General features: G+C 40.1%; 1 protein-coding gene across 1 annotated transcript in view; it reads left to right on the top strand.

The window, feature by feature from the left end:
• Positions 1-296: 296 nt before the first annotated feature.
• Positions 297-14,741, top strand: part of PAPPA2 (pappalysin 2) — a 159,976-nt gene continuing 145,531 nt past the window's right edge. Inside the window, exon 1 of the mRNA XM_063298487.1 lies at positions 297-1,393. Within this exon, the coding sequence (XP_063154557.1) occupies positions 880-1,393 (514 nt within the window). The 5' untranslated portion in view covers positions 297-879. The remainder of the gene's footprint in view (positions 1,394-14,741) is intronic.

Raw genomic sequence — 14,741 nt, 5'->3', positions numbered from 1 at the left:
CATCAAGCCTAACCTTAATCAGAAATAAGTTCTGGTGGTGGCCCCCTCAGGCACACTTTCTGGGAAGTAAGCCCTGTGGATCACCTCAGCATGTAGCCCATAAAGCTGAGAGCAGCTTTCCCCAGAGAGGAGGGACTTTGGCTCCCATCATCCCCAACCAATATAGCCCTTGGCGGGGACCAAGCTGCCAAAGAAACCACAAGCAACTTCCAGAGCGGTGGGGAGGAGCCAAAGATTGGAAGGTGGGAGCCAGGACAGAAGGGGCAGGGAGGGGAAAAAAGCAGGAGGTGGAGTAACAAGACAGAATTTATGAGGCTGGTCAGCAGCAGCAGCAGCAGCAGCATCAATCTTGTTCAAGAAGGTAGGGAGGATCTCCAATCCACCCCTCTTCTGGCTCTACCTTTGTTTCTCTCATCCAGAAATCTAGCTGGACTCCCAGCTACACATCACCTAAAGAATTGGGGATACCCACCCCCAGAACCGGCACATCGTCAGCACCAACCTGCCTTTGACCTCAGGAGCGCAGCTTTGTGGAGAAGAGGAGGAAGACTCGCACCTGTAAGACCGAAAGGCAGAAAGAAAGAGAGCGCGAGAGAAAGCGCGAGAGACCGGGGAGGGACCGAACAAAGAGGCTTTGAGGATGCTCTAACGATGCCGCGGGCGGCCACTTGTCCTCACGGATCCTCCTGGGAAGGGCGTCGCTGGCCGAAATGATGCTCCGAATCTTTCCTCGGCGCTCCAAGCAGACAGACCAGAGGCAAAGCACCACCTGAGCCTCGGAGAGGTCCGGAGCGAAGAAACCATCGCGTGAAGGGGATCAAGCCGGGATCGGAAAGGGCCTAAGCAGGCGAGCGCCGTGAGAAAGCTGCGCGTCGGAGGATGGCTGGTCCACCCGCCTCGTCGTTCCTGGTGGCGGTCGTCTGCCTGCTGGGCGTGGGAGGCTCCCACCCCTCCTGGGGAAGGCAAAGCGAAAGCCGGTCTGCGGCATCCCTGGACGGGGAGCCCTGCTGGGTTAGCAAAGCCAGAGCCGCGGCTCTCCCTCAGCACCCTTATGCGAGCTACCCGCGTCCAACAGTGGGAGCGGCAGCAGCGCCGGCGGGGCACCGAACTGCGCCCTCGAGGCTCCGCCGCGCTCCCAGTTCCGACGGGAGCAGCGTGGAAGACACGTGGGAAGAGAGCAACGTCTTCCCGCTACGCCAGCGCGCAAAAGCTGGGCCTTCTGCCCCAGCCGCAGGTCGGGCGCCAGATTCCGTCGCTGCGCTTTACTTCTCCGGCAGAGCCGAGCAACTACTGTTGCGTCCGGGAGCGCTCGCCGAGTTGCCCCGGGGCGAATTCACCATCGAAGCTTGGGTGAAGCCCGAGGGGGGGCAGAGCAATCCAGCGATTATCGCAGGTAAAGTTGTGGAAGTGGGTTAGGCTATGCCCAGGGGGAGAACGGGGCGTCTTGGCATTCGTTCATAATTTATACGGACTGGTAGAGGACGTAGGTTCGTAAGAGGCTTAAGGGAAGAAATGGGCACAAACTACGTACACGTGACCGGTGACGCGTGGTCGAATCTCCTGTAGTGGATCGAAATAGCCCCTGAGGGTTTTCAGGCTGGTCCGTGTCTTCGGGCGTTGCGTTATTGAAGTTTCAGATTCTGTATCTGTGTGAGGGGAGAAGGGACGTCTGCAGCAGAGAGCCAGAGAAGGTCATTTCAAGCCTGGAATCTTGTGTGCTTGCAGTTGGCTTGTCAGTGTACAGCACCATTTATTGGTCAAAACCATGGTGGAGGGAAAAAAAAGGCAGAACATTGGCTAATAGCTATAATAACCAATCGACATGTGGATTGGCTCTGATCTGTAATTATCTTTTGCTCCCCCATTTCTTGATTTGCACTACGGATGTAATGAATGCTGGTGTGCTCAACAGTTATATTCTGTATTCTGTATTCTACAGTTGTATACTATGCACGTCTAACTTGTGTCTCTACACAAACCTGGCTGTTCAGGAATCCTCCTGTTCCTATGTCAGAATGTAGTACTGAAGGTGCATTCCCCCCTGCCCCCCCCATATTTTATTTTGCAACAGCCTGTCATGGGTAGTCTGTATACAACAACAGCTTTTGCTATTTAAAGCTACCTGCATGCATTATTCAGAAGGAAACTCAATGAATTCAGTGAGAGAAACTGCTAGATTATTAGTGCCCTGCCTTGCTGGTTAGTCCAGTAAACAGCTTTAAAAAATGACTCTATCCAGTCTGGTTTTGTCCTAGAATTGTGAAAGCAGTTAAGAATGGGAAGCACCTAGGAGACCTTGGTTGGACCTGGTTAATACTTGGTTGCCCAACCAAGGCTTTAGGCTAGACTGGAAGCTGGAAAGACATCAGTGACAAACCACTTCCTACTGTTGCCAAGAACAGTATAGGATTTCAGCTCAACTCAAATCAGACTTTACAGAATTTAAGCATGCTGTATTCCATAAGTGAACAGCTTTTGGATCACATAAAGTCCTTGAAAACCTGGTTTGTGATCCACCACCTGTGTTCATGGATCTCTTCCTACCACCTCTGTTTCAGTGCTCCTGTCCTTTGCCTTGCCAGAATTGCCATTGTGATCACACATCTGCTAACAGGCAGTGAAAGTTGTTGAAACAACACTCTGTGGTTGATTGTGGAGTCCTTGTAGGATGACAAATATTGACCAGGGCTGTGAGTGGTCATAGAGTTTCAGTTCCTGAAAGGTCCTATTAGTAGCTGCATTTCAACCATGTCAGTGGCTGTGATGGAGCAGATGAGGTGTTGCGGGAGCAGGAATGTGTGAAGAGTTAGTGAAGTATATGTTCACATGCATATGAAGCCTCCCAAGTCATTAATGGACAGCCTTGTGGGCAAAAAAGGATTCTGTGCTCCTATTGTATTGGAACAGATTAAAATACTAGAAAACAATGGGCTGGGTTCTGGGTCTACAGTAGGAGAAGAATATAATTGTTTAGGAGCATGTGACAGAGAGCATCTTCCAGTGTGTTCCTGCTAAAACTGCTGCTTTGAACACACCCGCCCAGCACTAATGTGTGATGCGTGACTGCATCCAATGGGGCTTGGCAATGGTAGTCTCCCTGGTGCTTTGGATCAGCTTCCCCAGTGAGGCATGCCTGGGTCTGATTCTACTATCTTTCTGGCACCAAGCAAGCTATTTTTTTTATCTTCCAGGACCTTTTAATATATTGCTATGTCATTTTAAATAATTGGTATGAAGTTTTTTAACTAATCGCTCCCCTTTCTTATGCTAGTATTTTTAAATATATTGTAAATATTTGTTTTCATTTAAAAAGTGACATTGTAATTTCAGAATGTTGTAAGCCATTCTGAAATAATTCTGTTTTGAAGGGTGCCATGTAATTTTTTTAAATAAATAAATCATAGCATCCCAGGGGCTGTCATCAAGCTGGATGATACAAAGAGCTGGATGGGAGGGAAGGAATGGTGAAAAAAATCCTGCAGTCTACCCGATACTGTAGCCAGGACATCTGCATTTAGACCCAGTTGCAAGGTGGAAGTCATAGATTAAATATATCAAACTGCTAAGTGCTACAGATACCAGATTCTGGGATAAAGGAGCAGTGGTTTATCTTGCTGCTACTTAGTTCTTCCTCTAGCTTAAGGTCATTGCTTCTTGATCAGACAGAAAGCAAATGTAAAAGTAAAAGTAAGTAAAAGCAAAAGTAAAGATAAAGATAATGATTTTTGTCATGAGATTACATTAGGTAATGTAGTAGTCAGTCAGCTGAAGCAAAATGCACTACTGTCCAGCAAGATGAATTGGGTTGCAGCGTGTTTGTTTTCTATTACTATAAACTGTAAATGTTACAGTTTTTCTTAAAATCAGTGACCAACAGGGCTGCTTTAGATTCATATGTTAAGAAAGGTGTAGGGAAAGCCTCCCCAGTTGGGAACTGCATATGTCATGCATATGTCTTTTTCTGTTTTGGGCATTTGAGTTAGTTTTTGACTCCTGGCCACTGCCTGGACTAGTCCCTGCAGTTTCCTTGGCAAGGTTTTTTGGAAGTGGTTTGCCATTGCCTCCTTCCTAGGGCTGAGAGAAAGTGACTGGCCCAAGGCCACCCAGCTGGCCTTCTGCCTAAGGCAGGACTAGAACTCACAGTCTCCTGATTTCTAGGCTGCTGCCTTAATCACTACATCAAACTGGTTCTCTAAGTATAACAAATGATGTAAAGAGGCACTTTTTGCCAAGGTAGATAAGGAGATGATTTTTTAAAAAAATAAGTTCTTGTTTTTAAGATCAGATGAATTAATTGCTGGGTGCTAAAAGAGCCTCTATAATATTTGAGAAATTACAGTATGAAAATCAATTATAATACAAAAAATAGAAGCAGGAATATATCCCAATTTTCAGTTGAGGAAGAAAGATAAATGCAGAAAACCATAAACTAGTCAGCATGGTGTTGGTATGGAGGAAAATTCAAGAACAGATTATTATTAATCGATCTGTATGTATCCAGAAAATGTTGCACTGATTACTAGGAGCCACCAAATTTCAAACTAAATAATTAAAGGATTAATTATTTTATCATAAATGTATTGGTCCAGTGGATCGTAACTAAGTATGATGCTTTCTTCATAAGACCATACAATATCAGCTGCATCTAATAGGCTGCCATCAGTTGTTAGGAATAAAAAAATCTTTGAAGGCAACAATCCTGCTGCATTTGAGAGAACATTGACAAATGAATGGTACATGATATAGAGCAATGGGAAAAATTCAGGTGTCTAAATCCTCAATCTCCAGACCTAATAGATATAACAGGTGATATATGGAAAAATTGCATACTGTATGATTTATGTCTGCAGTTAGAAGATTCCATAATGGAAAACTGCTTTTTACAATCAAAGAATTTCTAGAAATAGGAGCTAGCATGCTGAGAAGGAGGTTGAGACAGAAACTTGCCATCTGACATTTAAGTGGTAGGGTGCTGAACTATGCAGACCCCTATGTATAGTCTGAAACAAGGATAGGGAAAAACTTGGAATGCAGTTTACCTAATTGGCACTTTACAGATTGGATTGTAATGCAGTTATCATTGACCTTTATGCATTTTCTCACTTTATGATGAAATTTTGGGAATACAAATTGCTTATACTGGGAAATAATATATTGATTAAAATAAAGCATGCACTTTGTATTAGGGAAATTTACTTGCGGAAAATGCATGTATTTGCAAATGTATAAAATGTATAAGATTAGGAGAAATGCATACAAGCAAATGTATCTAGTTCTTATTGATCTTTTTAAAAAAAAATCCAGAGTGGAAATTGGATGTGAGGCTAGAAAAATGAGAAACTGGGTGTAATAATTTCCATGCCACAATTTCAATACTCTGCTTACTGTCTGTAGGCAAAACACCTTTTTGATGCATAGAACAGATCAAAATAAGTAAACCTATCAAGTTAAATATCTCCCATTAACAATATATTGCAGTCTTCCAAGTGTTTGATTCCTTCCACTTCCCATGCAGTTTAAGCAGGCAGCTTAAAAGAGGTGTCTGTCGAATTTCTAACAAACTCAGTGGTGCAGGTATGTAGTTCTAAACTGGATTTAATTATCATATGTGGGCTTCTTTTAGATAGCATGTAAAATAATCAAAATTAAGTAGCAGTATATTTCAGATCAGATGCACACATACATGCCAGGACATCTGTTCCCTGATTAGGGAAGGAAGGAAGGAAGGAAGGAAGGAAGGAAGGAAGGAAGGAGGAAGGATGGAAGGATGGAAGGAAGGAAGGAAGGAAGGAAGGAAGGAAGGAAGGAAGGAAGGAAGGAAGGACAGATGCTGTGCCATATAGTAACTGCTCTGGAGATTCTTAGTGTATTTGTGTCAGCCCAGATACTGATGATTGGCCTTTTGTCTTCTCTGTTCCCTCACCACTTTCTGGATAGTCTCCTTTGGCTGCAGTCCCTGGATGAGGTCCAGCCTTACCACAGTAAGAAGGTGGTATAGCCACTTGATAAATGAGACAAGGAGAAATGTCTGTACTACTTGATGATTTAAATTAAGTGCCATTAATAGGCTGATGACATGTGACTCAGTTTTTCCTTGCCATCTGAAAGGTGAGGATACTGAGGTTTTGAAATGGAGATTAGATGGGGTATTGGATTGAATAAGAGCTGGACAGACCAGGTCTTCATAAGATGGATGCAACATGCATAGCTGGCTTGCTAGCATTTCTCCTGTTTTAGAGGGATCGTTACATTCACCTTGAGGGGTTTTGGAAAACGAAAGTCCCTCATGACTTTTTGACAGCTTTAGACAGAGTGCCAGCGATTACCATTTATGGGCAAGGATAATTTGCCGTGATGATTCATACTCTGAGCACATGCTGGCAATACTACTACCATATATGTGTATTTTCCAAAAATTTTTGAATTGGAAGATTTTCCTATGCTAATGAGTATGATTCAGATTAGCATATTCAACTCAGCGTCCTCATCCACACAAGTATTTGGGCTACATTATTTGATGTGAAAAAAAATTAAATCTAATCTATTGCGTAGGGTTTGAACAGTGTCTCCAAAGTTACCAAAAACCTTGATATGTGATATGCAGAAAAAATATTTTTATCAGAATGCTAGAAAAGTGTTGGGCAATAGAGGATTAGCTTCTCAATTTTTAGGACGTTCACCTGGATAGGGAATATTATACAGGTCTGAAACTGCCAAACTTGCCTGAAGTGGAAAATTTTTCATGGAAATGTTCAACCCCCATAAAGTTTTCCAGCCCACATTTCTGACTACTACAATATGTTATATACAGCCTTGACCTTGCAGAAAACTTGGACATTTCAGTTGGCACAGAAAATTGTTGCTTGAAGTTTGATTGGTATATCCAGATTTATGCAATTTCTGCCAATTCTAAAAGAACACCACAGTATTTTTGCATATTTGCACCCACTTATCTTATACAGCTTGGGATCTGAATGCTAAAGGAGGACTCCTTTGCATCCCAGAGTACCTGTGCAATAATATTTTATAGTGAAACTCTTCTTCTGAAGAGAGACATTTTAAATAAAATCTAAGTGATATTAAAATTGCACAAGAGTGTTTCTGAACAGATGTTGAATTTAAAATTAATGAGCAAAATGATGGACAAAACTGTGCCTGTGCTGGTTAGAACCCTACTTCTGAAAGTTTTCAATGGCAGGGAAGAACTATGTTTCTTTATCGGGCAGAGTAAACCTGGTGGAGTTTGGTCCACCAGTTTTCTTATGATTTTTCATTCCAAAGTTTAATGAGATACTCTTTTCACCATTTTGTCCAGATACCTCAACATTGTGATTCAACATAACGCCATCCCAGTCCTGCAACGCTTATTTTTAGAATCTTGGTAAAATTATTTGTTCACCCAGACTTTTAATTAGTCTGTTAGAATCAAGATTTTTTTAAAAAATCATATTGCATCCTTTTGGATTGTACAGCATCTAAGAATTCTAAATAGAATGAAGGGAAATCTAAGTTAAACCACAACTAGAGGTTACTCTTCTGGAGAGACAGCCTCAGAGAGGTCTTCAAATCTCATCTGCTACCTCAAGGCTTCTTTTGAATGGCATCAGAGGTTGTTGAGAGAGAAACAAAGACAGGAGAAGGTGGAAAAATGACAATCATAACATCTCTAGGCAAGCAACCATATGAGACTCATTTGCAGTTGCCTGTGGAACTTGTTCACAAGTGACTTCTAGTTTATGTTCTGTCCTAGGCAGCTGACCAGAAAATAACATTTATTAGAAGGAAAACTCAGATCTTTATTTCAAAATCCAGCTCCATACCAGGAAATGAAAATGATATAGTAGGACTGTTTAAGTTGTGCTCCCTTGAACACAAGGATTTTATTTTGAATTACACACATTACACCTAAACAATCCCACTAATTAAGGAAGAAAGAAAACCAAGTTGGTATATGATGGGTAAGCTTACTGGACAATTAGAATAATACAGCTGAAGGAAAAGTTATGCAGTAGAATTATGCACAAGTAAAGTTATGCAGCTAAATCTTATTAAGAAAAAGGCATTACTACTTGAATGGAATTGCATGAGAATCTTGAGTGTCTTCTGCATGATGGGTAAAATATTATCCTTTTAGGGGGAGATGGGTGGTGATAGAAATGTGAATAATTAATTAATTAATATCCACAAACTTATTCTGCAAGTGCAACAAGCAACAAATCTCAATTAAAGAAAAAAATACGTTAGAGCATTGAGTTTTCAATTTCAATCCATATACCCTATTTGCCCTCTCCTTGACCCCACAAATATCTTCCCAAAGCAAAATGTCTATGTTTAGCACCACAGTTTTTCATAAAAAATGATAAACTAAGGGTGGAATTATTAAGCCCCAGTCCTCCGAGTACCATTATCAGTCATATTCCTCTGTAACCCCCAGGCCAAGTTGCCCTTAAGGGGCAATGGTACTCGGAGGACTGGGGCTTAATAATTCCACCCTTAGTTTATCATTTTTTATGAAAAACTGTGGTGCTAAACATAGACATTTTGCTTTGGGAAGATATTTGTGGGGTCAAGGAGAGGGCAAATAGGGTATATGGACTGAAATTGAAAACTCAACGCTCTAACGTATTTTTTTCTTTAATTGAGATTTGTTGCTTGTTGCACTTGCAGAATAAGTTTGTGGATATTAATTAATTAATTAATTAATTAATTATTCACATTTCTATCACCACCCATCTCCCTCTAAAAGGATATTTTACCCATCAGCTGTTTAAAAAATGATTAGGAGACAATCAGCTAAATACCCTACAGTATTTCCTTTTGCTGTACATGCTGTTAATTAAAGGCATAATTAAGATTTAGAGTGATAAAGAAGTATAGCATTAGGAGGTGCAACATGGTTACACATAATCATACTCTTACAGCAGAATTTCTAGTTTGCCTGTAATAGGTGAAGCCAAAGATGATGAAATACCCTTTTTCAGGGATAACATACAGTTCCTGAGAGCTCTGCATTGGGCTTCCTTTATATGTGTTGATTAATGCAATTGCCAAAGGGGCGAAAAGCACTGCTAGCCATCATCTTCAACGATTTATCAGAAGTTATTCTTCAGTGTTCGTAAGCAGTTTGAGGTTTCATCCAAAAATGACATTTGGGTAATGTTATAAATAGATGGTATTAAACTTTTAGTTGGAGAACCTTCACTGGCAGTGAAGGGTTCAAAAGAAGTCAGTGGTCACCACATTGCCTCCTTGACAAGAGTTTGGTTAAGGATATGACGTAGTTGCAGTACTTGTAAAAGGACAGTGATGTGGCTTTATACTTTTTCCAAGGCTATATTGGAGAGGGATTCTTTATAATCAAGTTACTTTTTGTAGTTGTTTGTTTTCTAATAACGAAACCCATCAAGATAGTTCTGTGCTTCAGATTCTGGAGAATGCAAATCTTTTAAAGAGGAATCGTGCATGAATAACACATTTGATTGAGTTGCAGCATTTACACAACTTTAATTTTGGGAATCCAAGAACAAAATAATCAATTGTAAATAATGTGTGAATGTACAGTATAAACATTTGCCCATTCAAAAATGCAAAAATTTAACATTAGGAGAATACCATGCATTAACAGAGTGTACTCCAGAATGGCTCCTTTCAGATAGATAGATAGATAAAAACTTTCCCTATCTTTTTTAATTTTCTAAATTAGAATCACTTTTATCCAGCAGCACATTTTACATGTGAAAAGTAAGAATCCATAACTGAGAAGAAATTAATTGCTAAAACAAGTATTTCCTGTGAGATTCTGGTTGTGCAAAGAAGAACCTTCCTGGATCAGGCTAAGATCTACAGAATCCAGATGCCTTGGAAAAATCCCAGTGATCTGCAGGCTATATGCTCTGGAAAATGCCCAGTGGACACAACTGTCAGACTACCTGCTGGATCCTGATCTGTATCCTCTGCTCTGGTGAGGAATGACAGGAACCATTGTTCTTGGGTTGATCTGTGTGCTTCCATCACTTTGAATATCAGCAAGTATTGTGTTACTGGAAAGGCTTGAAACAGCCCAAGTATTGGACGTCACAAATATAGGCATATGCAAATAATGGTGACTTCCTGCATCTTTAGTAGATGTGCAGAGTATGGCAAGCAAAACCAGTCTAAAATATTAATTGTTAAGCATCTTGCTCTCTTTTGCTTATGGGCATCCTAAGTACATCCAGTCATGACACTTAGAAATAGGTAAGATCAAAATCAGGGGGAATAATAAGACTCTTGAAGCATTTTCATCTTTCAGTTCAGCTCATTCCTAATTGAATGAACAATATAGAGAACAGGACCAGTAACAATAATTCAAACCACATGGGTGTGTGTGTGTGTTTGTGTGTGTGTTTCAAAAGAGGCTAAACAGTGCAGGAGAAGGAGAGTTTTTTTGGCTTGCTTGAAGTTGTGAGCATACATTATTCATATCTGAGGCATGAACTAACTGCTAAATCTTATGTCATGGGCCAGATTTCTCATTCCTCCTTTCATCTGCAAAAGTAATTGCTACCATCTTTGAAAACAGGTGGAGGAGGCATCAGAGCTAATAGATGTAACAATAGAAAAGAAGGAAAAACAGTAACACGTATAGGGAAAAATGGGTTGGAGGAAGAGGTAAGGGCAGGGAAAACAGTCTATAGTTTGTAGAATGGCCTTTCCTGGTATAGGTGTGAAGATTTTAGTACGTGTAAAGAAGCCTTTTCCGGTTTAGAATAGAGCACTTCCCACAAAGAACTGATCCTCCTGGATGCTGTTTTTCCCAAAGACAGATTTTTTAAAAAGACCATGTATACAAAGATTCATAAAATAGAAGAATGTATCTAAGAATTAGCCAGAAATGCCAGACTTTCTTAAGGAAAGGATTGAAGAAAGGAAGCTACAACCCAAAAGCATAAAGTCTGGCTGCTCTTCATCTTTACCACCATGAACATAAAAGCCATTAGAAGACTATAATCTTGAAAGAACAACTGTTCTCTTCCTTCATCTCCCTGTTGAATGGCAATGAGAAAAACCTACTGTATTTCTGTCCTGAATGGTAAGGACAGTTGGTAGAAGGAGAGGAAAAATGAGTTACTAGTACAGGATTGCATTATCCTAACATGTCCTGACAAATATGTGACTGAGTGTGAAAAAGAAGTGTGGGGAAAGGGTATGAAGAGATGGGAATGGAGATAACATGGAACGAATAAAGGGGAAAATGCATGGGAGGAGGTGTTATTATAGATATTAAAACCCATGGATTTCTGGCTTCTACAGAGGAACTTGCAGGGAAGTGGTGATGTTTCTTTGAACAACCTTTGTTAAGAGTCCCAGCCTCAGTTTTTTTATTCCTTCTCCTCCCCCTCTCCTCCCCCCTCCTTCTTCTTTCATAAATACCAGATTACATTTTAATAATCTAATTTAGAATTGTTTTTTCTTGGGTTGGCTTCAGGAGCAACACCACTAGTTTTCCTGGAGGATGCATTTGGGGATGAGTCTCTACATAATGCTGGCTGGAGATGTAAGGGGTTATGGTTCAGGGACACCTTTTGCAAAATGAGAGAGAGATGGGTGAGCTAGACTTATGCTGGCTACCTCTGCATCCAGATCCTGTCTCTTGCTGCTTCTGCTTCCACTTTCTGTTTACCTATTCCTTTGCTGACCTCCCACTTGCTGGCTGCCTGACCATGGGAATTGCTTGTTCATTAAAGCTGTTGCTGGAGTAGAACTCTCTGATCCCATCTTCAGACACATTCCTGGCCATATTCCCACTTGCTGGCCTGGCTTCTGAGACAAGACCCTGAAAACATTCTGAGATTTTCCAAAGCAGGTTCTCTGGTTTTCCAGAGCAGGAATAGCTGGGTCTGTAGCAAGGTAAAGCTTAGCACAGGGTGCTGGTAAAGTTGAAATGACAACAAGGGAAGGAAGCAAGTTTGTCAGTAACCTACCTGACTGCAGCAATGAAAGAACTGTGGAAACAATTTGAGATATTTGCAAGCAGGCAGAGAGGATTTTGCTCCACTCAGATTTCTGGTATACTTGGACAAGATAATAAAATAATCATGAGGAAACAGAGAGCAAAACATTCCCACTATCATTTCATCTAATTGTACGACAGCCAACAAAGATGTACTTGTCCAAAAAGTACAGAGTTAATCTTTCCTTTAGGATTAAGATTAAGAGACACTTCTGGGGAAGAAATGGTGAACTGAAGACGGCTCCATGAAAAGCAGAGCCGATGATCACGGTGGGATGAAGAACCGGTGAGTAGACCGGCTCTTTGCAATTCCTCTCTGGACAAGGAGACGATTTTAGATCACCCACAAGTGCTCCAGACAGCTGCTTCTCATGCAGAGACTGCAGGACAGCAGTCTCCAGAGGGTTTACAGCTCTGGGAGACAAGGGAAAAATTATCTTTTTGCAAAAACTGCAGTCCTGCCTTCAAAAGGACACTGGGTTTGCAAACTTCCTTTTCTAATCACTTTTGGAAATTGCTTGTTAACTGTTTTTTTCAGCTATCAGGAACCTTCATTTTACAGCACAGGGTGAGTTTCCTTCGATCCTTAGCAAAAGAAGTTTTAAATACAAGTTTAAGGATTTTTTAAAAAAACTTTTTGAATAAACAGCAAAAGGGTGATTAGAAGTTTGATTTAGGAAAGTTGCAAAAAGGCTAAGAGTCCAGAGTGATTTGAAATAAGATTTTGGAATTAATTATAAGAATCCTTCCCATGAGAAAATGCTTTTGTTTTGAATGCTTTTTTTTTTAATGATAGGATGAGACTTTGAAGGTTGGACACTAGAGGGAACCAGGAGGAACTAAAGATTACAATTAAGGGAGAAGAACACTTAAATTTTACTTAACTGATACAGAATGGAGCAAAATATTTTAACATTGGAGATATTGAAGGATATTTTTGAACAATGGACCCAGAAGTTAATTTTAAGAGTGCCTGCCTCTATAGATAGACTGTATTTGAAAGATGTTATGGAAGAGGAACTAGTTTTACTGGACAAGACTGAGACTGATCTGAAAGTGGATTTAAAAATGACAGGCTACAAGAATGATATGGAGAAAGATGCTACACTGGACATACAAAAGAAACCAGCTAATGTCTTAATAATTAAAAGGGCTATATAAACAAACCAAGAGAGTGTCCTGGATAACTTTCCTATACTGAATTTACAAAAGAGGCTGGTTAAAGCTTTGAATAATTTTGTGAGATCGGACAAAGAAAAAAATGAAAAAAAATCAAGTTCTAGGACATTATTTGAAGGGACTAAAGATCAAGATCATTAAAAGTAAAAGGGACAAGTATAAAGTTGGTTTATTTGATCAAGGTTAAAATAATTATTTGCTGATCAGGGCAAATGATGAGGTTTTGTCATGAGCAGGAGGGGGCCCCTATCCAGAGGGAAAAATGCATGTGTAGTTTAGAGGCTTTGAACTTTCCTTCGAAGAAACCCAGAGCAGACCTGCCTTGATTCTTGGGTTTATCTGTGAAGGTTTCCCACGGCCTTTCAGTTTGGCAGGATTTTTTGTCCAGTAAAGTAGGACAATAAATCACTAAAGACTCAAGCTACCATCTTAGCGTGGTTCTTCACTCTAAGATAGGACAGGTTTTAAGGATTTGTTTATAGGTAAGAGATGGGATATGGGAAGAAGAGATAATTTGTTCTATTTTAAGAGAAAGTGATAAATTACTAAAATTGTTTATATGTGTTGGGATGAAGGGGGAAGTCATTTCTTTATATATTTCTTTTCTTTTTCTTTACTATATTCTTCTTTTTCTTTCTTTTCTATTTTTCTTTCTGTTTTTTTCTTTTCTGCACTTTCTACTTTTTCTTTTATTTTTTAGTTTGTATTAATTTGTATTTTTTTACTAGTAATTTTTAATAAAATTACTATAAAAAGGATTAAGATTAAGACTGAGATTTTCAGGGTCTTAACTGCTATTTCTTTTTTGCTATTTTAATATTATAGATTGTGATTGTAGTTTATATTTCTTTGCTGCCTGTCATGAGTAAGGATGGCGAGCAGGGGGCTCCCATCCAGACTGTTAAGCGCATGCGTAGCACTGAGGAATTAGGTAGCCATTCAAAGAGACACAGATCGGGACCGCCTTAACCTTTGGGGTTTATATGGCTGGGGTTTTTCCCATGCTTCTTCAGTTTGTTAGGATTCCTGTTATGTACAAGCAATAAAACATTAGAGACCAGTTCCTTGTCTCAGCGTGTTTCCTGGCAGTTAGGACACTGCCTGAGTTGGCCATATAGATACGTTAAATAAATAACCAGTTTAATATACTGCTCCAGTTGAATATTGTGACATAAATTATTTAGGATAAAGTTATTGTGTCTCTGTTCCTGGAGTTTTGGGTTCAACTAACATTTTTTTTTTTCAAGAATATTGGGAAAACTGTGCATGACAGACATGCCTGTACTATTTAATTTACTGTGTATGCCAAGGCCCATGTAGTAAGGAAGGGGGAAAAAGTACATTCTCATGCTTAATATAATGGCACTAATCCCTAAAAGAGAAATTTAGGCCATAAGCAGAATTCAATGAGGCTATGATGTAAAGTTTATGTTAGGTGATCCCTTTAGAGCAGTGTTTCTCAAACTTGGAGTAATCATGAATCACTAAACAAACATTGCTGAAAAATGTGGAGACTATCCAGTTAAACAAACCCTATCCCTTATATTATTATCTTTAAAGGTTTGGGAAT

This window comes from Candoia aspera, chromosome 3 (genome assembly GCF_035149785.1).
Source record: "Candoia aspera isolate rCanAsp1 chromosome 3, rCanAsp1.hap2, whole genome shotgun sequence".
Lineage (NCBI taxonomy): Eukaryota > Metazoa > Chordata > Lepidosauria > Squamata > Boidae > Candoia > Candoia aspera.
This window is presented reverse-complemented; position numbering and strand designations above follow the sequence as displayed.